We start from the raw sequence: 23,825 nt of genomic DNA on the forward strand, positions 1-23,825 counted from the left end.
GCTTCCCTGGTGGCGCAGTGGTTGAGAGTCCGCCTGCCGATGCAGGGGACGCGGGTTCGTGCCCCGGTCCGGGAGGATCCCACATGCCGCGGAGCGGCTGGGCCCGTGAGCCATGGCCGCTGAGCCTGTGCGTCCGGAGCCTGTGCTCCGCGACGACGGGAGAGGCCACAACAGTGAGAGGCCCGCGTACCACAAAAAAAAAAAAAGAGTGGCCCCCGCTCACCGCAACTGGAGAAAGCCCACGCACAGAAACGAAGACCCAACACAGCCAAAAATAAATAAATAAATAAATTTATAAAAATTAACTTAAAAAAAGGGCTAATAAGTAAAATGGTAATTACAGGGAAATTTGCAGCTTTAAATGCTTATATTGTTGGTAAAGAAGAAAGTATCTTTTAGCATGCTGATCTAATTATTCAGCTCAAGAAGTTTGGTGAAAAAAACCCAGAACAAACCCAATAAAAGTAGAAGGAAAGAAATTAGAAAATGAGCATAAATGCTTAGAAAACAAAGAAATAGTGGAAAGGGTCAGCCAAATTGTTGGGTGCGAGAAGTCACGGGTGCAGCAGGTGATGCTCCGTTCCCTTGTCCAAGGTCAGAATCAGTGCGGAGAGTCAGAGCCGTTGTGGGAACGGGGTTAGCCCGAGAGCCCGTGGTGCTTGCCGGGCCCCCATCAGGGGAGCGGCAGGCAGGGGTCGGGCTGGGCAGCCGCCGTCAACCTTGAACCTGGGGCAGAGCTGCCGCCCCCCCCGCTTGCCTGTGGACCCCGGCCTCCTCTCTTCCTGTGGACAAATCTGAAAAGAAGAGACAGGGGAAGGGGTGAGAAGCGTGGGCTCTGCTTCTTCCCCCAAACCCACCAGCCGATGAGCTGCTCTTGCCCTGGGAGGAGGGTGTGCTGGGCGGAGGGCGGCGGCACGGGCCGTCCCCCTGCACGGAGGTGGGGCTGGGGACGATGTGTTCCTGCAACCTTCTTGCGTTTTGTTCTCTCAGCTCACGTAACCGTTGAGTTTATGGCCAGCGGGGCTGTGGCCCTCCCTGGGGGAGGGGACCAGTCACCACTGGGGAGGCTTCCCAGCCTTCCTGGGACCACTGTTCCCAAACCCACCACCTTTCCTTTGCCAGTCCCCCCAGGACCAGCAGTGGATAGTTTAGCCTATGTCCCCAGAAGGCTCTGAAATGGAGCAGAATTATGCATGGATTTCAGGGCCCCTCTGCACCTATTGCTGACCATTCATTCCCTGTTCTGTTCCCCGTGCTAAATGCTATCCAGTCACTTGATCCAGTGGAGCTCATCGGAGGTTCTGCAATGAGGTTAAATGACAGTGTTACGATAATTCAATAAAAAAGGCCAGCCACTTAGAGATGCTTCTGATATGACTGTAAACCCCTTTCCATTATGAATTTGCCCAGAGAGAAATTAGTCCCAAAATTAAATTTCCCTGCAAGTGGAAGTCCAAAGAAATTAAACTCCAGAATCAAATTTTCTTGTCATGGTGAATTAAAATTCAAAGTCCACAAAGGCTTTGCAGCTTCTTACACAGCTGAGTCTTGGCCTAAGATGCCTCTGACTGAGCAGATCTGGGCTTCCTTTGGCAGCCCAGACTTGGGGGTTCTCTCCGGATGGACCGGGTTCCTCAAGACCTCAGAAGGTTGAGCTGGCTCAGCACCGAGTCTTTCATGGGCCTCACTTAAGACGTTTTCTTTTGTTGTTGAACTATAACATGCATACAACAAAGTGCACCATTCCATGAATTTTTAAAAAAAAATAAATGTATTTATTTATTTATTTTTGGCTGCGCTGGGTCTTTGCTGCTGCGCGTGGGCTTTCTTTTTAGTTGCGGCAAGTGGGGGCTACTCTTTGTTGTGGTGCGTGGACTTCTCATTGCGGTGGCTTCTCCTGTTGTGGAGCACGGGCTCTAGGCGCGCGGGTTTCAGGAGGCCCAGAGAGAAATTAGTCCCAAAATTAAATTTCCCTGCAAGTGGAAGTCCAAAGAAATTAAACTCCAGAATCAAATTTTCTTGTCATGGTGAATTAAAATTCAAAGTCCACAAAGGCTTTGCAGCTTCTTACACAGCTGAGTCTTGGCCTAAGATGCCTCTGACTGAGCAGATCTGGGCTTCCTTTGGCAGCCCAGACTTGGGGGTTCTCTCCGGATGGACCGGGTTCCTCAAGACCTCAGAAGGTTGAGCTGGCTCAGCACCGAGTCTTTCATGGGCCTCACTTAAGACGTTTTCTTTTGTTGTTGAACTATAACATGCATACAACAAAGTGCACCATTCCATGAATTTTTAAAAAAAAATAAATGTATTTATTTATTTATTTTTGGCTGCGCTGGGTCTTTGCTGCTGCGCGTGGGCTTTCTTTTTAGTTGCGGCAAGTGGGGGCTACTCTTTGTTGTGGTGCGTGGACTTCTCATTGCGGTGGCTTCTCCTGTTGTGGAGCACGGGCTCTAGGTGCGTGGGCTTCAGTAGTTGTGGCACGTGGGCGCAGTAGTTGTGGCTCGTGGGCTCAGTAGATGTGGTGCACGGGCTCAGTAGTTGTGGCTCACGGGCTCTAGAGCACAGGCTCAGTAGTTGTGGCACACAAGCTCAGTAGTTGTGGCTCGTGGTCTCAGTAGTTGTGGCACATGGGCTTAGCTGCTCCATGGCATGGGGGATCTTCCCACACTGGGGCTTGAACCCGTGTCCCCTGCATTGGCAGGCGGATTCTCAACCACTGCACCCCCAGGGAAGCCCCGTGAATTTTTAAGGATGGTTAGACCTTATTTGTTAGAGCAGTTTTAGATTTACAGAGAAACTGAGCCGATAGCCCAGAGCCCCGTATACTCCCGCCCCCACTGTCTCCTCCGATAGCAACTTCTTACATTCACGATGAGCCGATATTGGTACAGTGTTATTAACTGAAGCTCAGAGTTTACATTAAGGTTTACTCTCCCCACGTTGTACATTACATGGATCTTGACAGATGTGTAGCATCATATATCCACTGTTACAGTATCAACCAGAGTAATTTCACTGCCCTAAAAATCCCCTGTGCTCCACCCTGCCAGCTACTGATCTTTTTACTGTCTCCATAGGTTTGCCTTTGCCAAGATGTCATATAGTTGAAATTATATAGTGTATGCTTTTCAGATGGCTTCTTTCACTTAGTAATATGCATTTAAGGTGCCTCCATGGCATTTCGTGGCTTGATAGCACATTTATTTTTGGCACTGAATGATACTCTGGATGGACCTCAGTTTCTTTATCCATTCACCTGCCAAAGGGCATCTTGGTTGCTTCCAGTTTGTTGTTTGGGATTTTGTGTGGACATACATTTTCAACTAATCTGGGTAAATACCTAGGAGCCCAGTTCCTGGATCGTATGGTAAAAGTATGTTAAGTTTTGAGAGAAACTGCCCAACTGTCTTCCAGAGTGGCTGCACCATTTTGCATTCCCACCAGCAGTGAATGAGAGTTCCTGCTGCTTCACATTCTTGCCAACATTTGATGTTGTCAGTGTCCTGGATTTGGGCCATCCAAGTAGGTGTGTAGTGGTAGCTCATTGTTTTAATTTACAGTTCCCTCGTGACAGATGACGTAGTGTGTCTTTCCATCTGCTTACTTACTGTCTGTATATCTTCTTTGGTGAGATGTCTGTTCAGATCTTTAGCCCATTTTTAAATTGGATTGTTTGTTTTCATATTTGTTGTGTTTTAGAGTTCTTTGTATATTTTGGATAGAGATCCTTTATCATATATGTGTTTTGCAACTATTTTCTCCCAGCATGTGGCTTATCTTTTTCATTCTCTTAATGGTGTCTTCCTCAGAGCAGAGGTTTTAAATTTTAATGACATCCAGCTTATCAATTATTTCTTTTATGAATCGTGCTTTTGGTGTTGTAGCTAAAAAGTCACCACCAAATCTCAAAGGTCACCTAGCTTTCTTCCTATGTTATCTTCTAGGAGTTTGATAGTTTTGTATTCTACATTAAAAAAATTAACATTTTGAGTTAATTTTTGTAAAAGGTGTAATTTTTACAAGGTGAACACATCTGTGTAACTACCACCCAATTCGGATGGGGCTGTAGAACGTTACACAGCAACCCCCCAACCCCAGTTGTGGACCTCTCCCAAGGGTAACTGCTCTTCTGAATTCTATCACTCTGCATCAGTTTTACCTGTTTTTTGGACTTAAACGGATCATATTATCCATACCATTTTGAATCTAACTTCCTTTGCTCAACCTCACGTCTGGGAGATTCCTCCACGTTGCTGTCTGTCGCAGTAGTTTGTCCGTGATCTTGGCTGTATAGAAACCCGTTGTCCGAACATTCCACCATGTTTACCCATTCTGCTGTTCACAGGTCTTTGAATCCTTTCCAGGTTTTGGCTCTTTTGAATAATGCTGCTATGAACATATTTAAAAGGTTGTGAAATGATCAGCCCAACAAGTCTAGGTGGCAGCCATCATCGAACATAATTATAAAATTCTGTTTTTCTTGTGACGAGAACTTTTACGATCTGCTCTCTTAGCGCCTTTCAGACACACAGCACGGTGTTATTAACTGCAGTCACCATGCTGTGCATCACATCCTCATGACTTTCTTATTTTATAACTGGATGTTTGTACCTTTTGGCCCCCTTCACCCACTTTGCCCACCCCCCGCCCCACCTCTTGCAGCTACCAGTCTGCTTTCTGTATTTAACGAGCCTGATTCTTTTTTTTAAAGATTTCACGTATAAGTGAAATCATATGGTATTTGTCTTTCTCTGATCCATCCACGTCGTCACAGATGTCAAGCTTACCTTCTTTTTAACGGCTGAGTAATATTTCGTATATATACATACTGCATTTTCTTTATCTGTTCATCCATAGGTGGACGCTTAGGTAGCTTCCACATCTTGGCTATTATAAATAATGCTGCAATGAACATGGCGGCGGGGGGTGGTGGTGCAGATTTCTTTTCGAGTTAGTATTTTTGTTTTCTTTGGTTAAATACCCAGGAGTGGGATTGCTGGATCATGAGGTAACTCTATTTTTAAGTTTTTTGAGGAACCTCCAAAAAAGGTTTGGAGGAGGCTTTCATAGCGGCTGCACCACTTTACATTCCCAGCGACAGTGGACGAGGGTTCCCTTTTCTCCACACCCTCGCCGGTACCGGCGCTCTCTTGCCTTTTTAATAATATACGATCATTCTTTTGGTGTGCGTGTGTGTGTGTGTGTGCATCTGCGCTGGTCTGTGCCTGGGACTGAAGTTGCTGGGTCCCCGGGCAGCACAGGTCTAGCTTCGGTGCATTCCTTCCCCAGTGCTGTGCCAGCTTACACACCCACTGGAGTAGACGCAAAGTCTGAACTGCCCGTGTCCTTGCTGGTTGTGTAATGTGTGTGGCTCTGTTTGTTTCTTTCACGTGACCTCCCGGTGGGCATGTGCCGGCATCTCCTGGCTGACCAATGACCGTCCACACGCTGTCGCCTTCGGCAGATCCTCTTTTGAAGCGCTCTGCCCACTTTGTGTTGTGTTGTCTGTTTTTCAGTTTGTAGGTGTTATGTATATATCCTGATCCGAGTCCTTCTTCAGATGTTCTAAATATCTCCTCCCGCTCTGTGCCTCGCCTTTGACTCCGTTAATGGTGTCTGTCGGTTAACAGTAGTTTTCCATGAAAATTACGTCCCATTTATCAGTCTTTTCCTTAATGGGCAGATTTCCTAAGCTACACCCAAAATGAGTTTGTCTCCACAAAGTCTTGAAGATATCCTCCTATGTTACCTTCTAGAAGCCTTTTTTCCCTTTTTATATTCAGATCTAGAATTCATCTGGAATTGATTTTGTGTATCCTGTGAGGTAGGGACTGAGGTTTGTGACCTTCATAAAGAATGCAGAGAGTTAATAGGACATAAAAGATTTTAAAAGCATTGGCTCCACACCCACGAAGCTTACGAAGTGAGTCATTTCTCAGCCTGGAATACTTATTTTAAGCAAAACGTTGTTCCCAGAATCCCAAGTTTGGTTTTGCCAAAGATGATGGCAGAGACTCTGGGGCATGAGGGCAGAGAGAAAAAGCCCTGGTCTCAGCTGTGCCACACGATTGCTCTTTTCTGGTGGGTGGGCCCGCTTATGGAAAGTGGCCTTTGAGACATTGTTGTCTTCTGGCAAAGTCTGGACGTTTGCAGTCTTGGCAGCCCTGACCACCAGTTCTCGGGGAGGGTCACCGCTTCCCCTCCAGGTCTGCGTCCTGGCACCCAGAGTCCGTGATGTGGCTCCCACACGTCCTGTGGGCGGCCCTCAGCAGGCTCATGCCAAACGGCTGCCACATCTGGTCCGGCGGGAGAAACCGCAGCTTCTGGAACCTGCGGCCCGTGGGCCTGGTGGCTGCCTCTGCCACACTAGTCACTGTTCTACATTGTGAGTAGAATTTCTTTTGTTTCCTCTTTTTCTTCAGGAGTGGGATGTGCCTCTGGACTTTCCTCACTTACTGCTGTCCCCCGCTCCTTTCAGGAAGGTTCCCCCAAGTTTGTGGCCGTTTCATCTGCTTGTGTTGGTCCCCGTCCTTCTACACCACGTGCACGGGGCCGCCTTTCCTTGATATTTCCCTTGCTTTCTTGCCTGTTTTTTTCTAACATGTTGTTTTTCTAACATGCGTCTCTTGGTGTTTTTGTCTAGTGGGGTCTTCCCTAGTGTGAGAGCTGGAGTCTGGGTCAGCCAAGAGCATCCATCGTCCTAAAGAACTCTCGTCCACCTTCCCGCCCCTGAGTTATCCCAGCCAAGGGGGCATCTCCCACCAGACCAGCGTCTAGGTCTGGACCCTCTAGTACAGCCTTGATCGCCTCTTCCTTACTGGATCTTGTCTTTCCTGTGCCTTCTCCAGGTGCCCTAATTCCGTGTCCCCAGCTACAGAAGTTGTGTTGGTGCATTTGAGAATACCTGCTTTATCTCTTTGTTCATCTTTCCCCCCCACCCCAGAATCATTTGAATGTAAAATGCAGGTGTGGTGACACTTTACCTCTAAATATAGCAGCACACATTACTTAAAAATAAGGACATCTGGGACTTCCCTGGTGGCGCAGTGGTTGAGAGTCTGCCTGCCAACGCAGGGGACGTGGGTCTGAGCCCTGGCCCGGGAAGATCCCACATGCCGCGGAGCAACTAAGCCCGTGCGCCACAACTACTGAGCCTGCTCTCTAGAGCCCGCGAGCCACAGCTACTGAGCCCGTGAGCCACAACTACTGAAGCCTGGGCATCTAGAGCCTGTGCTCTGCAACAAGAGAAGCCACCGCAATGAGAAGCCCGCGCACCGCAACGAAGAGTAGCCCCCGCTTGCCGCAACTAGAGAAAAGCCTGTGCGCGGCAACGAGGACCCAACGCGGCCAAAGATAAAATATAAGTAAATAAATTTATAAAAGAATAAGGACGTTCCTTTCTATACACACAATTCTATTATCATACTTGAGTTTATAAGAATTTCATAGTCAAGTTTTCCCATTTCCCCTCATATGTCCATTGTAGCTGTTTTTTGCTCTGACATCCAGTCCAGGCCCATGTATTATCTGTAATCATGTGTTCAGTCTCTTTTCATTGAGGCTTGTCCCCTGCATTCTTTGGTGCAGGTGCCTGTTTGAAGAGACCGAGCGAGTTGTAGAATGTCCCACATTCCGTGTGTCTGATTGTTTCCTCACCTGGTTGTCTACCTCGTTCATCTTCAGTAGTTCTCGTCCACTGGGGGAAGGGCTGAGGGCTCAGCCTCATCCTGGATTTGGTGTGGACTCTTCATTGTTGAGGCCGCGTGCTGCCCGTGCATCCCATCGGAGGCGCCGAGGTCAGGCCGTGTCACCGTGCGGGTGCCAGTGTGAGCTCTTGGTAGGGGCACCCGCCCCAGGTGTCTCCAGTGGGAAGAAGTAGGCGCTTCCCCCTTTGCACTTGGAAGACTTCTTGGGGCTGATCTTGGGTTTCGTGTGAATATCCGACCCCTATAGCCCTTTACCTACTGTCCTAACATCCTTGGCTGTGCTTTGCCTGGATCAGCTATTTAAATGGAGCTTTCAAAATGGTAATTCTTCTAATGCTATCATTTGGTCTCCCTTTATGAGCTGGCATTCTTCTATAAAGAGACTTTTCTCTCATCAACCAGGAGTGAACTACATATGTTCTCCAAAAAAGGCAGAACAAATGTTAAATACTTTCCCTTTAATTTCTAATTTTCAGAGTAAGAACTTACTGTAGTAGTTACTCTAATAGTGACAGTTCAGGTTTTGTATATCCTAGCTCTTTGTTTCGTCTTTGGCCAGCTGTGGCCCTTTGGGTTGGCCTGAGTCTGTTGACACGCTCTGGTTGGACTTTGGGCAGGTCCTCCCTTTCTGGAGCAAAGGTGTCCAGGCTCGCCTTGTGCTTTTTTTTTTTTTTTTTTTTTTTTTTTTTTTCGTACTCGGGCCTCTTACTGTTGTGGCCTCTCCCCTTTGGGGAGCACAGGCTCCGGACGCGCAGGCTCAGCGGCCATGGCTCGCGGGCCCAGCTGCTCCGCGGCATGTGGGATCTTCCCGGACCGGGGCATGAACCCGTGTCCCCTGCCTCGGCAGGCGGACTCTCAACCACTGCACCACCAGGGAAGCCCTCGCCTTGTGCTTTTTCTGCCTCAGATCTGGTCACCTGTTTCTCCCGGGAGCCTGGCCCCCCACTGGGAGTGCTTTCTAAAGATCACGATCCGGGTGCTTTTGATCGGGGTCTCAGCTGCTTCTAGGCCTTTCCCTGGGCAGAGCTGGGGCATGTATACTAAAACATGAGTTCACCTTGATATTTCTAATTTAAATTTAGAGGTTTTTTCCCTAAAATATTTTATTTGTATCTCTTTCCTCTTAAACCGAAAATCGTGTTTCCTGATAATATATTTACTTATTTACTTTCCCTTCTAATTTACACAGTGTATTTTCAAAATTATACCGCTGGTTTGAATACTAACGATACATGGCTGACAAAAGTTCAGACTTCTTTGTGTTCTTCTGGTCTTGGGCTGTGTCCCCCCGAGGATGTAGAGTGAGTGGGTGTGGCCCAAAGCCCTTGTGTTCATTCTTTTCTCTATGGAGTTATGTTGCCTATTTGATGTTCAATAGAATTTGTTGGTTTCAGTTTGTTTTCAGTTTCACACTTGCTTTCTTTCCTTTGTGATTGGAATATTTCCGTGGCCCCAAACATAAAGCCGTAGTTGAGTGCGCACTCAAGGCTCCCTTTGACCCTCACCCCTCTAGACAGTCCCCACCTGCACACTGGCCCGGGGGTGACCAGGTTTCTAGTTTCTGGCTTAAGCATATATTTTCGTTTTTATTTTTTGTTTTTTTCTTATTCAGTAGGTGGCATACCAAATACACTTTTTCACTGTGCTATTTTCAGTTAACTTTCCATCCTGAGTTCCACTGCATGTGGAAACCATCTGCATTGTTTTTACAGCTGCATCGTCCTACATTGGGTGCATGTTCTGTGGTTTATTTAACCATCATCCTACTGATGGAGATGTGGGTCTTTCCAGGGTTCTGCTATTTCAGATAATGCAGCAATGAGTAACCTTGTGTTTCTCGTGTTTTCTGTGTCTGGAGGTATGTTTTAGGGCAGATTGCTGGCAGTAGGATTATAGGATAAAAGACTTCAGTGGTGTTGATAGACAGCACCACCTCTTCTCTGTTAGCCTGAGATCTTTTGGCCTCCTCCACAAAATAGGTTGTTACATTCTGACTGATGTGAGATAGATCTTAGTGAAGTTTTCACGTGCATTTCTCTTGTAATGAGTGAAGTTGAGCATCTTTTGTCTTTGTCTGCAAACTTCATATCTTTTTCCATTTCTCTATCAGATTTTTCATCTATTTCGTCCTCTGTTTTGGGAACTGTATTAGGAAGATTAGCTGTTGCCTGTGATATACATTGCAAATATGCTTCCTCCTTTGTCATTTGTCTTTTTGCTTTGCTTATGATGGGTTTTGCTATGCAAAGGTGTTACTTTCGTGTAGTCTAATGTGTCAATCTTTTGTTGCTTCTAGATTCTTGAGTCATAGATGCAAAGGCTTTCTCCTCCCCTAGCTCAGCAAGAGATTCGTGCATGGTTTCTTCTAGGATTTACAGGTTTCATTTTTTACATTTAGATTTCTGAGCTCTATGTAGTTTATCCTGCTGTGTGATGGCAGATATGGATCAGTTTTATCTTTTTCCAAATGTCTATCCAGCTGACCCAGTACTATTTATTAAAATGTTCGTCTTTTTCCCCAGTGACTTGAGAGCCACCCTTATCATATAGCAAACTTTTTTTTATTACTTGGGTGTAATTCTGGATTTTCTTGCTTGTTCCATTAGATTAGAGGTTGGCAAACGGATTTCTGTTAAGGGCCAGATCATAAATATTTTAGACTTTCTGGGTTCACATATGATCTCTGTGTAATCATTTTCTTCTTTTTTTGACTTTTGTTTTTCACAACCTTAGAAAATGTAAAAGCCATTCTTACCTCACAGCTGGGTTGGCCTGTGGGCTGTAGTTCACCAGACTCTTCATGAGACTGTCTGTCTATACACGAAGGTCGTGCTCTTTGATCAGAGGTGTTATGCTATTCTTTTTTGCACGGTTCTCCAGACATTCTTGCTGGTTTAGTTTTCTGTGTGAACTTGTTAGGTTCTATCTGGGGTTCTGGAGAAGTTCATAGATGAACGAGAGAGGAGCTGCCCTTGAAGGACAGGAGGGTACCTGCCCAGGAACGGGGATGTCTTCCCATCTGCTCATTTCTGCTTCCCTGTCTTCTGAAGGCACATAAGTGTACCTTAAATAGGTTTTGCTATTTTCTTGTTTTTTAGTCAATTAGATTTTGCATTTCTCTTTATTATTACCCCCCTTCTGCTTTCTTTTTGGTATTCTCTATTATTATTTTCCTAATTTGTTTGAGTTGCTTAATTCATTTATTTTAATTCTTTTGTTCTTGTGGGTATAAAGTATTGAAGGCTATGAATTTTCCTTTGATTATTGCTTTATGTTTTGGTGATTCTGATAAGTAGTATTTTCATTATTGTTATCCTAGAAAACCTGTTTTGATCGTGTTTTCCCTTTGACACAGAATTATTTAAGAATAAGTGAATTGTTTTGAAAAATTTTTTCCAATTTCTAGTTTGTTGGATTGTGATCAGAGAATATTATTTGTAATATTTCTACTTTAAGGAGCATATTTAGGTTTTCTTTGTGGTGAAATAGACAGTAAATTTTTATTAATGTTCCAAATATACTTGAAAAGATATATTCTCTGTTATTGGGGTACCATGTTGTATGTGTATGCACACACTCTGCCTTATGGATTAGCTGGTCTGGTCTTCTGTATCCTTACTTATTTATGGTCCACTTGACCTGCCTTGAAAGGAAAGCGGTTGTTTGGTCCCCACTGTCATTGTGTTTTCATCTGTTTCTTCTTACATCTCTGGATTTCTGCTTTGTTATTTGGTGCATAGATACTCCAAGCTGTTACGCATTCATCATGCATTGTAGACTGTAGTGTTATAAAGTGTTAGTCATCAGAGGAGTCATGGCTGCCTTCACAGAGCAGGAGGTGTTTGTCATGATGGAGGGGTGGAGATTGAGAAGAAGGGTGGGGGAGGACCGTCCAGCTGGAGGCAGAGCAGCTGCCAGACCTGGCCGTGACGGTGGGGCAGGACTGAGGTGCAGCAGGTACCCAGCTGGGCTGGGCGGCGTCTGTGAAGGGGTGAGGGAGGTAAGCCGGGGAGCATGAGGGTGGTACCGCTACCCCCAGGAGTCAGTGGTCAGCGCCACCGCAGGTTTTTGAGTGGGATGGAGACGACGCAGGATTCCTTTTGTGGATGCTTCGGCAGTGCCATGGGATGGACTGTGGAGAGCCTGGACCTCAGGGAAGGCCACTGAGGAGTCGGTTGTCTTAGCCAGACAGGAGCAAAGGGGTCCGGGCCTACAGTGGGGAGGAATTGGGAGGGTCCAGCATGAGGGGCCTTGGACTGTGCCCAGACCGGGATGGCCCCCGTGTGCGACACTCAGCACACTGTCAGCTCTGGGCTCAGAGTGTCCCCCACCGAGACTGTGAGCTCCATCAGGGCAGGGACCCCGTCCATCCTGTTCTCCCACACGACCCCACGCAGGGCCTGGTACATTTGCCGCGTGTGAATGAATGGTCGTATTGAGGGGACCCGGCAGCTGACGGGATGTGGTGATGATGGAGCCCAGCCAGGGCGTCGGGAGGACGCGGTGCCGGGCGGCCCCCTGGGGTGACGCAAGGGGGAGCTGGCTGGGGAGGAAGACGCGGGGTCCAGCTGGGACCCACTGCGTTCAGGCGCGAGTGCAAGTCTGGGTGGAGGCTCTGTGGGCTGGAGGTGTGGGGGCTGAGTGTGAAGGGCGCCCACGGAAGGGTGTCTGTGGGTGTCATTTGGGCGGTCGCCCCACGCAGTCCACGCCCGCCTGCGTCCTGGAGCCGGCAGCCTGGCCGGCGTCGGGGCTTGGGGCTCCTGCTGTCCCTTCCTTGCGGCCCAGCGGGACCCAGCAGGTGGGCGCTGCCGTCGGTGCTGTGAGCCTGGCCTTCCTCATTCCCCGGTCCTCATTCGTCCCAGCCCTCCCTGCGCCTGGACGAGCCAGCCTCAGGGTGGGTGTCGGGAGACTCGTCAGGTGCCGCAGGCCGCTTACTGCTCAGAGCTGGCCGTTGGGGGCTGGGGTGGCGCGTGACCTTGGCCTCCACTGGCCCCGTGACTTGGTCTGAGCTCCCGGGCTGGGACGCTGGGGCCTGGCCCGCCGTGCGCGACGTCATTCCCAGCCCCTCCGTGGCCTCTGTGCCGCTCCTCCCTGCCCCTCCATCCTGGAGGGTGCTTCTGTCAGCGCGCCAGCTGCGGCGGAAGCCAGGGCCCCGCCGGTCCTTGCCCCGTATCCCCTGGGCCCACCGGGGGCCCTCCCCGCGCGCTCCTCCTCAGCGGCCCGAGCTGGGTCCCGTCCTGACCTGCCTCACTGCTCCCGCCGGCCGCACTGTCCTGGCCTTGAGGACAGCGGAGAGGGCGCCGTGTGGGCACCCACGGGGCGAGGGTCTCAGCCTGCCCGGGGCCGCCCGGGCTGCCGAGCAAACATCCGCCTTCCTCCCTGGCGTTAGCGCTCTGCTCAGCGGGGCCACGTAAATACTGTTATATTATCGATGGAAAGGGCAGAAATGTTGTTCTCAGTGCGCTTCCCCTGCATTGCTGTCCCTGCACTTTAACTAATGGTGACTTCAATGACATCTTTGCCAATTTAGGATTAATGGTGATGCCACTTCCCAAAGGTGAAGGCGGGGGCCGCAGTCCGGCTCCTGTCTCGTAGTGATAAGCCTGGCACCAGGAGCGACCTTGGAGAGGCCTGTGCTTCTGTGGGGCTCCTGGGCGTGTTGGGGGCGGGGGGCATCGGGGTGGCCTAAGCACCGTGTGCTGAGCTCCGTCTCAGTCTGAGCTCTCCATGCGCCTGTGTGTGAATGCCCCGGTTTCTAAAAAAATTTATTGGAGTAGAGTTGATTTACAGTGTTGTGTTAATTGCTGCTGTATAGCAAAGTGATTCAGTTATACATGTATGCATTCTTTTTCATATTCTTTTCCATTACGGTTTGTCACAGGATATTGACTATAGTTCCCTGTGCTATACACTAGGACCTTGTTGTTTATCTATTCTGTATATAATTGTTTGCATCCGCTAACCCCAAACTCCCACTCCGTCCCTCTCCCACCCTCCTCCCCCTTGACAACCACAAAGTCTGTTCTCTGTGTCTGTGAGTCTGTTTCTGTTTTGAAGATAAGTTCATTGGTGTCATATTTTAGATTCCACATATGAGTGTTATTATATGATATTTGTCTTTCCCTGTCTGACTTACTTCACTTAGTCTGATCATCTCTAGGTCCATCCACGTTGCTGCAAATGGCATTATTTCATTCTCTTTTTATGGCTGAGTAGTATTCCCCTGTGTATATGTACCGCATCTTCTTTATCTGGTGACCACCCGGTTTTGACAGAAGACGTAGACAGCATTTCTCCGTAAATCCCGTGCGCCCAGAGTCATACTCCCTGGCCGGCCCCGTCGGGGCATCTGTCCTTATCCAGCATAGACTGTTTCACTAGGACTTGGTAAAAAACATCAGTCTTATTTGGGGAGGAGCTTATTGTATACATTGGAAAGAAATGTAGTCTTCTGCACACCACTCTTCATGTTGTTAATTTGGATATTTTATAATGTTTTGATTAATGTATTTATTAAGCTGTAACTCTGACAGAAGCAGAAATCAGTCATCGTGACCTGAGCAGAAACTCCTCCAAGTGTAAAGATGATAAATGATTCCAATTACTTCTGGGCGCATTTGGGGCCTCTTTTCACAGGGTCTCCGGGCTTTCAGCTCAAGTACCTGGTGGGCCCTGGATTCCTGAGACCCGGGGAGCAGCGCTGGTTCGCCCGCTACCTGGCCATGCACACCCTGCAAATCGACATCTGGGACGGAGACTCCCTGCTTCTCATCGGATCCGCCGCCGTTCAGATGAAGGTAGCGTTTCCCCGCGGTCCTTTCTGTGAGGTCTGTCGCCCGGCAGTGTGGGCCATCGCCCAGCGCTGGGCATTGTCCAGGGGCCTGGCTTCTTGGTTCACAGATTCAAAACACTGCCGAGTCCTCTCCTTCCCCAAAGGAAAGGATGTTCACAGAGTCCAAGCTCGATCATGCTAGGTTACATCCACCCAGTTATCAGGTCCTCCTGTGAACTGACCCACCAGGTGACGGCACCTCTGCTCGCTTGACGGTGAGGATGGATGTTCCCCGAGAGCAGCTCGGGATAGGCCTTGTTCCCCAAGAGCCTGGCCGGTCCATCAGAGGTGCGCCCTCAGGACGGAGGACAGGATGAATGAATGAATGATGGGGTGGGAAATGTTTCCTGACGCCTGTTCTCAGTTCCATGAATTGTGCTTCTCTCATTCTAACTAGAATCAGAAGCTAATTCGTTTTCTAACTGTGCTTCCCGTTCTCCTCGTATTCTAAAACTGAAGTCCATGCATGAATTCAATTTTCTTCCCAGGGTTTCTCCCCAAACCTTCCCTTTCGTGTGACCAGGACCCCAGCGGGTCAACGTGGGGTCACGTGGCGGCCTCTGGGCCAGGCGCTGGGCCACATCCACTTGCCGACATGCTGTCCCGAGAGTTTTCCTCCCTGCCTTGAAGTGGACGGGGGAGAGGATACAGCACCATCGCTGCAGCTCTGGAATCTCTCTGACCTTCATTCACTTTTCCTTCATCCCACACAGCTATTTCCCTCTGGATTCCAGCCACGGGCCCCCTTGGTTTCCCTTCCTGAGCCTTGCACGGCTGGTCACGGAGGCCTGCAGATCTGGTCCCATTCCCCCTTGCCCCTCAGCACACCGGCCCGCGAGGATCTCATGGCTCCTGTACCGCGGTGGCCCCGTGCTCCCCGTCCTCTGGGGGCCGCCTGTTCCTCCGTCCCTCCCTTCCTCTGGCGGCTGACCCGGGCTGTAACTGTCCCATCCACCAGGTCTCAGGGCCCTTCCCTGAGGGGCTGAGGCCCTCAGGACAGTGGAAGGAGCCGGGGGGCAGGGGGCAAAGAGTTATGGGGCGGGGTCACAGCTGGTGAGGACTCAGCAGGTGTCGGCTGATGTTCTCATTCCTCAGGCCCCCCAAGGTCGTCATGGATATTGTCCGTCTGTCTCCTACACTGGCCAGTGATGTCATGGAGGGTGGGAATGGGATGGCCGCTGACCCGTCCCCAGCACAGTCCTGGGCCACCGTGGGTAGGGCTTGGCTGAGAATGGATGAATAGAAGGAGGGGCGGGGCGGGGCGGGGCGAGGGGAGGGAGGGGCGAGCGAAGCGAATGGAGGGGTTATTTGATCTCATTCTCCACCAAGAGCCCCTTCAACAAGTGCTGTCAGGTTTACTGACACAGAATTAGTTTAAACAAAATGGAATTTTACTTTTTAAAAATAAGCAAGTCTTCACTTTAACACCTATGTAGAAAAGATGGAAAATTTGTGTAAGTCCAGGTCCTGAGCTGTCAAGGTGCTTACGTGGCCTTCTGTGGATATTTCCTGCGTTTCCAGACGCATCACGGCTCGTCGCACTGTCCCCCGTTGTTGGACATTTAAGCGCCTTTTCCTGGTGGAAACACTGCAGGGAACATCTTGGAGTCACCTTGGCTCACCTCTCCAGCTCATTTTCTGAGCGGTGACAGCGCCAGCGTCGTTGGGGTCTCGCGGTGGTCGCTGCCGGTGCCTGGTTGCCCCCGCCCCCCCGCTCTGCCGCGGTGTCCTCAGCCCGGCCCTGGGACTGCTGCCCTGATCCCCGTGTCCAGCAATGAAGCCGAAGCCCCGGGTCGTGCTGGGACCGGGCTTTCAGCCCAGGTCTGACTCCATCATCTTCTCCCCAAATGAGAACGCCCCAAAGCCGCGTTTCCGAGTCACGGGTGTGCAGATGTGGAGCCTCGGGCAGGGGGCCCAGGGGCCCGGCCCGGCGCTCTTCCCGGAAGATGACCAAGGCGCCTGCTTTCCCACGCTTTACAGGGTGGGAAACAAAAACCTCTGCAGTTTCCTAGGTGAGACGCGATACCCTGTTTTTATTGGCATCACTGCTCCTGGGGCAGCCGGGCGTCGCTTCTTGCCTTGACTGGCCACCCTCTGGAGGGGTCTTCACCCCGTCTGGCTGCCGAGGCTCCTGGACCGTGAACGTGTTGGCGTTACGTGGACAAGCGCTGCTGAGCAAGCAGGGTCTCCGGAGCTGGAGGCCCCAGACCCGCTCAGGAGGGACCTGGTCTGGGCGTGTCCGCCCCAGAGACAGGCAGAGGACAAGTGCTGGAGGGACAGGGCCAGAATTCCAGAAGCAGGACCTGAACCTGGCCCCGCGCTCCCATTTACGTGTGACAGTCAGGAGGCCTGGTGACGTGCCCGTGCCTCCCAGAAGGGGCCCAGCCCTCCCTCCCGGCCGGCCCCACTCGCTCTTGGGCTCAGGAGAGTTGCGAAGGGTTAAACTTGATTAGCAGAGAAGAGTGGGGTCGGAAAGGACCCTCTTGAGCCAGCTCCGTCTGCCCCGCGGCCCCTCCTCGGACCTGCTGCCCGCCTTTCTGCCACACTGAAGCCCCCTGTGTCCCGCCCGGGCCTGGTGGGCCCCACCCCTGCCTGGAGGCACGTCTTCGTCCTGAGGGGCCCAGTGGAGGCTCCTCGGGGCTCCCGCCGACGCGGAGCTGGGCTTCCTCAGCATCCCCCCTTGTTCTGTGCCGTGTTCTCATCTTCTCTGTGCAGAGGGGGCTCCACGCGGGTGGCTGCCAGGCCCACTTGTGCCTCCCTGGGGTTTGCTCAGTGGGTGAATCGGGATGCACTTTGTTAAGGATGTTGGGGAAAGACCCGACAGCAGGGACTTGGGTTTTCAGAAGCAGATAGCCCCTGCCTCGGCCGCCCTCGGACCGGTCCTTTCTCTTCCGCAGCACCTCCTCCGCCAAGGGCGCCCAGCCGTTCAGGTCTCGCATGAGCTTGAGGTCGTGGCGACAGAGCACGAACAGGACACCATGGTGGTGAGTGGAGACGTGACCAGGTTTGGCTGCGTCAAGCCCATCAACGTCCACACGGTGGTGAAGGGCCGGCTGCACCTGACCTTGGCCAACGTGGGTAAGAGTCCCTGGCAGCTTTGCTCTTGTTCCTGGGTGGCTACTCTTCTTCCTATTTGGGGCGTGAGCCCCCTCGGGACAGTGGTCACATCGTGGGCATCAGCACTCAGTAGGAATTCAGAAGAGCTCTCATTAGCTTGACTACTAAGTATGCCCTTGACTGCTGAGCAGCTGTCCTTGACCACTGAGCATCTGCCCTTGACCACTAGGCATCTGTCCTTCACCACTGAGCGTCTGCCCTTGACCACTGAGCATCTGTCCTTCACCACCGAGCATCTGTCCTTCACCACTGAGTGTCTGTCCTTGACCACTGAGCATCTGTCCTTCACCACCGAGCATCTGCCCTTGACCACTAGGCATCTGTCCTTCACCACTGAGCATCTGCCCTTGACCAGCGAGCATCTGCCCTTGACCACTAGGCATCTGTCCTTCACCACTGAGCGTCTGCCCTTGACCACTGAGCATCTGTCCTTCACCACCGAGCATCTGCCCTTGACCACTAGGCATCTATCCTTCACCACTGAGCATCTGCCCTTGACCACTAGGCATCTGTCCTTCACCACCGAGCATCTGCCCTTGACCACTAGGCATCTGTCCTTCACCACTGAGCGTCTGCCCTTGACCACTGAGCGTCTGTCCTTCACCACCGAGCATCTGTCCTTCACCACTGAGTGTCTGTCCTTGACCACTGAGCATCTGTCCTTCACCACCGAGCATCTGCCCTTGACCACTAGGCATCTGTCCTGCACCACCGAGCATCTGCCCTTGACCACTGAGCATCTGTCCTTCACCACCGAGCATCTGCCCTTGACCAGCGAGCGTCTGCCCTTGACCACTAGGCATCTGTCCTTCACCACTGAGCGTCTGCCCTTGACCACTGAGCGTCTGTCCTTCACCACCGAGCATCTGCCCTTGACCACTGAGCATCTGTCCTTCACCACCGAGCATCTGTCCTTCACCACTGAGCGTCTGTCCTTGACCACTGAGCATCTGTTCTTGACCACCGAGCATCTGCCCTTGACCAATGAGCCTTCCCTGGCACTGGTTGTTTGGTGTTCCTGATTTCTGGTCGGGGTTTGGTATTATTAGCTGTCTCCGTCTTGCCCACGTTTTATTTCTGGTACTATCCATGGGGCATCGCTGTGACGATCCTCAAATAAGATGACTGGCTTCGGGAGAGAGTTTCAGCGCATAGCACTGCCTCATTGTGGAGGAGACGAGAGAACTGTTCCTAAACTTGCGCACCACCCAGCTTGGGCACAGAGGGGCCGAGGGACGTGCTGTTCGGAGCCGCGCACCCTGACCTCACGCCGCATGGTGTCCCAAGAGCTGCTCGTCGGGGACGCCGAGGAAGCCCCAGTCCTCCTTCCACGTGGGCAGGGGGCTGGGGCTGGCTGGGATGGTCCTGCCTGGACATTCTGGGGGCTCCACTGAGGACCCTGATGGGACAGGGGACGTTAGGCCGGGCATGCCTGCCTGCGCCCGCCTCAGGGCAGAGGCCAGTGTGAGCCCTCGTGGGGCTAGTGATAAGCCCACTCCATCCCCCTCGAGGGGACTGAGGAAGGATTGAAAGCAGGACAACACCAAGCCATCTGAGGTTCCTGGACTCAAACCTCTCTGTCGTTTTATTGGGGAATTTTCCATTCCTTACAACCCAGCCTGATTTTAGGCCTTGAGCCCCATGGGCCATTTCCACCTGTGCCGACAGCACGGAGCAGGCGGGGCTGGGACGGACGGAAGAGCAGGCGTGAGCGCGGAGCTCATTAAGCCAGGTCTGAAGCTTCTGCTCCCTTGTTTACAAATGTAGGATCCAAGGCAGCCTGGAAAACAGGCGGTATGGAAACGGCAAAACTCAATTAGGTTCTGGAGAAATAAATGAGCTGTGTGGGAGAAGCAGACGTTATTCAAAAGCTCCTACGACTGAGGGGAGTTGCTAGAAGCATTCTGCTTCCAAGGTTGTGTTGGTTATTTTTGTTTTTAATTCACCAGCCCACAAATGTGCAGTGACTCCAGGTTTTAAAATCTTATCTTCAGAAGAAAGATTAGCTCCATTATGCGTTATCTTAAATTGTCATTTTCATACCTTGCCTGCAAGAGAGAGATAAGCTCGTGGGAAGGGGCCTGAGATACCCAGCCCGGGAGGCTGTGAGGCAGAGGACAGATGCCGCGCGCAGCACACGTGTACGACGCGGCCGCACCGTGCTTTCCTCTGTACGTTCTGCAGTTCTTGAACCGAAAAAAAGTGTCGTGGCTTTTGTTTCTTTTTAAAACTGGTTGTTCTGCAGCGAGTGGCAGGCGCGGGCCAGCAGATGGGGTGATGCTGTGTGGGCCTTCAGGGTGACAGAGGCAGGGTCGGCGCCTGCCCGGATGGGGCCCCGCCTCTGCATTCACAGCCACGGTCAAGTGCGAGGCCGCGGATCCAGGCATCTGTCACCCACGCCCAGGTCTCCTGTGACTCTTTACGTGGGAGAGGCCGTCCTCGTGCTTGGCGGCTTCTCGGCTCAGGCGAGCTTTTTGATGCTGTCTTTTTGCCAGCCTCTTCTGAGGCTTTACGGGGTCATTCATCATTTAGAGATCCCAAGAGCCCCTTTCCTTTCTTTGACCCCGTGATCCTGGCTGTGCGTGTGACCACGGCTCCCCTGGGAGCTCCGCTGCCACTGTATCTGCAGGTGTCCCGTGGGGCCTCCCTGGGGAGGGCAGGCTGCCCTGACCCCCGGCTCACGGTCAGGCACCGGGGCTCTCAGGGTGTCTCCCCTGAGGCGTGTTTGGGCGCAGACGTTTGCAGAAGGGCACAAAGGCCTTCTTGGAACAGCACGACACTCGGGGGCCTGACGGGAGCGTCTGCGACCATCCCAGAGCCTGGGGCCGGGCCCCCCAGAGACCTGCCCGGAGCGTCTCGAGCCCCGACTCGTGGTGGGAAAGCAGACTGCTGCTCAGACGGAGGAGAGTGTGGACCTGGAGAGCAGGGAGCTCGAAGGAAACGGGCCTCTGCGCCCCCACCCCCCCGCCCCATTTCTCTGCTGCAAAACGAACTCCGACCTGAGAGTGGAAAGTGGGGTGTGGGCGGGGATCTGGGCAGGTGTCATCGACTCTGTTCTGGTATTTATGTCTCGTGCGGGGCGGGGTGTGCTTTTCGTTCAGGTCACTTGTGTGAACGGAGAGTGGGGAGTCCCAGCTCACTGCCACCTTCCAGGTCACGGGTCATCTCGAACGACGGAGCCACCGGCTTCTCGGGAGGTGGCCTTCTCACGCCCGGGGCTCCCAGATGTGAGTGGAGAGACCGAGGGGCCTACGGGCGGGGGCTGGGGGTTGTGCTTGGGGCGGTGGGCGGGCGGTGGGGCAGAGCGAGAGGCGGAGGGCCGCGTGTACGTGTGTGTGCACGTGTGTACGTGCGTGTACGTGTGTGCGTGTACGTGCGTGCGTGTGCAGGAGCACACGCGTGCGCCTGTGTCGTGGGGCTCTGCCCCTCTGGATCTGGGGGCCCGAGCCGTGGCTCCGCCTCCGGCTCAGTGACCTGCAGGCCACGTCGAGCCACCGCGTTCGTCAGCCCAGCACTCTCTAGGCTGGGCCCTGGGGAAGCCATCGGTGTTACTTGGTGGACGGAAGTTTTTCCGTCCCCTTTCCAATGACCCCCCAGACCTGAATGTAAAATACTTGTCATTGGAATGAAAGGTGGGAGGTGCCCTTTGAGGAGCAGCCCCCAGAGGCTGCAGGACATCTCATGTGGGTCGGAAACTGCCATGAGCGCCTTGTGCTGATGGCCCTTGACTTTGTTGGTCTTGAACCTGTGCCCTGGCTGGGAATTCCAGAGCTGCGGGGGGTCAGGACAGGGAGGCCTTTGGTGCCATCTTGGAAGGTCTCCAGAATCCCACGAGTCCCCTGAAACTCCAGCCCAAACTTTATGGGCCCTCGTACGTTTTCCCTGGCAGAGCGGCCCGGGTACATTCAGATGCTCAAAGGGGTCCATGCTGCATGAGCCCGGCAGGCTGAGAGTCTGTTCCGGACCAGCTTCCTCATTTTAATGTTGAAAAAACTGAGACACAGAGGTCAGGTGACATGGCCGGTTGTGTGCTTAAGGTTCGTGAACTTGGACTAGAAACTGGATTTCCTGCTTTGGGGCCAGTGCCTCCCCATCCCCAGCTGGTCCCTTTGGCCACCAAGAGAATGGATGGAGAGCTGGCTCCACGGAGCAGGGAGTGCCTCCCATCCCTGCCCCCCATGCTCAGGGACAGGTACGAGAGGATTTGTAAAACCCATGGCCCGGGGCCCGGCAGGTCGGGGGCTCCTCTGGGCAGCGCGGGGAGTGGTGACAGTGAGGGTTTGCTGAGGGATCCAGAGCCTCTGGAGTCATCCGTCTTCCAGTCCCTATTTTGGTGAAAACCAGAGGGCCGGGCACTCCCCCAGAAGCCACGTCTCCACCCCCGGGCAAGGCTCTGGAAGCAGGAAGTTGTGCTGAGTTTCGCAAGGTGCTTCCTGGCTTCAGCGGTGTGGTCCCACACGGTCGGGGTGATGCAGTCTGAACCCACAAGCCAGCTGATCACCCCCCAGCCTTGCTCGTCTCCCACCCTGGCCCCTCCACTCGGGACCGGGGGCCTCGGGCTGCTTGGGCCCGATCCAGGTTGGAGCTCCCGTTCCCATGGAGCTGGACCCCAGACACACAAAAAGTGCTCTTTTGGGGTGGCCACTTGAGACATCTGCACCATCTCACGGCACCCGAAGAACCTGGAAATAGCACTTGTTTACGTGTGATGGAAGAAGAGGTGGCGAGTGAGGGGAAGCTGCTTCACCACCACGTGGAGCACATCAGCACGAGGCAGAGATACTCGAGGACGGGGAGTGGGGTCCAGCCGGCGGAGCTCAGGCTCGCGGTTACTCCCGTGGTTCTGGGGGTGCCGGAAGGAAGGACACGATGCTAAGTTGGGATGCTCCCTCTCACCTGCCGCCTGTGCTGGGTTTACTGATCGTCCGGTGATCTCACGTGTCAGCTTGTGACGTGGCATGTGCCACGTGTGTATGTCAGTGGCACAGCCAGTGATAGGAGGGAGAAAATAGCTCTCCTGCCTGCCGGGGCCTGGCCTGTCCTGGCTTCTGTTTGTCGGCTACACAGCTTTCCCGTGGGTCTAGGCTTCGAGTAGAGCCCCAGAGTAGATGGTGCTGTGGGGGCCCAGCCAGCCAGAGGCAGCCGGGTGCAGAGAGGAGAAGCTCTGGGCTCCACCCACCCCGGCTGGCCCGGGGCCTCAGGGCACAACTCACTGGAGCCCCCGATTCCTGATCTGAGCTCGGGCCTCCTGATAACCCGCACCCAGCGTGGGTCTGAGGACCTGACAGGACGGCGTGCCTGAGAGCGCAGACGGTGTGCTGGGCATCGGGGGTGCTCGCTGCGGGGGCTGGAGGTGAGCAGAGGCGCGGTCCTGGGCGAGGGCGTCTGGACAATCCTGAGAGCCTGAGCTTCTGCAACGCTGACCTTTTCCCTAGCAGACCCCCCAGTGGGCACTCATACATTTGTATCTAAGCACGGAGACACAATCCCTTCTATGTGAGAGGCTGGTAAGGGAGGGATGCCGTGGAGGGCAGGGTGCGTCATTTCCACCTTTACCAGCCTCTGAGGGTTTATGAAAAGCTTCAGGCTTGGCTCTGGAGGGCGCGGAGCCGGGGCTGCTTAGAGAACGTAAACTCTGACCTTTAACCTCTGGCCCTCTCTTTGAACCTTCCAGCAGTGAAAAATGTGGTCCAAGCGCAGAAGCTGGCCGACGTGGACAGTGAGCTGGCCGCCCTGCTCTTCACGCCCCCGCGGCAGGGGACCCGGCAGCCCCAGGGCGCCGGCCACGAGGGGGACGCCGTGCGCAGGCGCAAGCTGGAGCGCATGAGGGCCGTGCACCTGCGGGAGCGCGGGGCGGAGCCTGGCCGCTGCCGCCCGGGCGCACTGGTGAGGCTCGGCCCGGTCCTCGGTCCTCGGGAGCTCTGCGGGAGCAGCCCCGTCCCCGTCCCTCCCCTTGCCTGCGGGCTCTCTCCTCTGCCTGCCGCGTCCTGGTTACAGAACATGAGACCCGACCTCTCAGCCACCGAGGGGAGTTTTCAGGCCAGAATTACCGGCGCGCTTTGGATAAAAGCTGACTCCTGGGCTCCCCTCCGTTGGTTGGGGGGAGTGTCCTTGCAGCCTAGGCTTTTTTTTTTTTTTTTTTTTTTTTTTTGCGGTACGCGGGCCTTTCC

At 52.9% G+C, this 23,825-nt stretch overlaps 1 protein-coding gene across 4 annotated transcripts in view; it reads left to right on the forward strand.

Moving 5' to 3' along the window:
• The window catches only part of NPHP4 (nephrocystin 4), a 163,049-nt gene that overhangs the window by 103,012 nt on the left and 36,212 nt on the right, over positions 1 to 23,825 (forward strand). For 3 of the 4 annotated variants that reach the window (XR_008616963.1, XR_003679210.2, XM_024125612.3), the window contains exons 17-20: positions 14,343 to 14,503; positions 17,436 to 17,616; positions 20,757 to 20,882; positions 23,330 to 23,541. Coding sequence is in view for 2 of the 4 variants with exons in the window: in XM_024125612.3 (XP_023981380.1) it covers positions 14,343 to 14,503; positions 17,436 to 17,616; positions 20,757 to 20,882; positions 23,330 to 23,541 (680 nt within the window). In the remaining 2 variants the exon portion in view is untranslated. The remainder of the gene's footprint in view (positions 1 to 14,342; positions 14,504 to 17,435; positions 17,617 to 20,756; positions 20,883 to 23,329; positions 23,542 to 23,825) is intronic. The other variant, XM_028487928.2, reaches the window with a different exon arrangement.

Source organism: Physeter macrocephalus, chromosome 3 (assembly GCF_002837175.3).
Source record: "Physeter macrocephalus isolate SW-GA chromosome 3, ASM283717v5, whole genome shotgun sequence".
NCBI lineage: Eukaryota > Metazoa > Chordata > Mammalia > Artiodactyla > Physeteridae > Physeter > Physeter macrocephalus.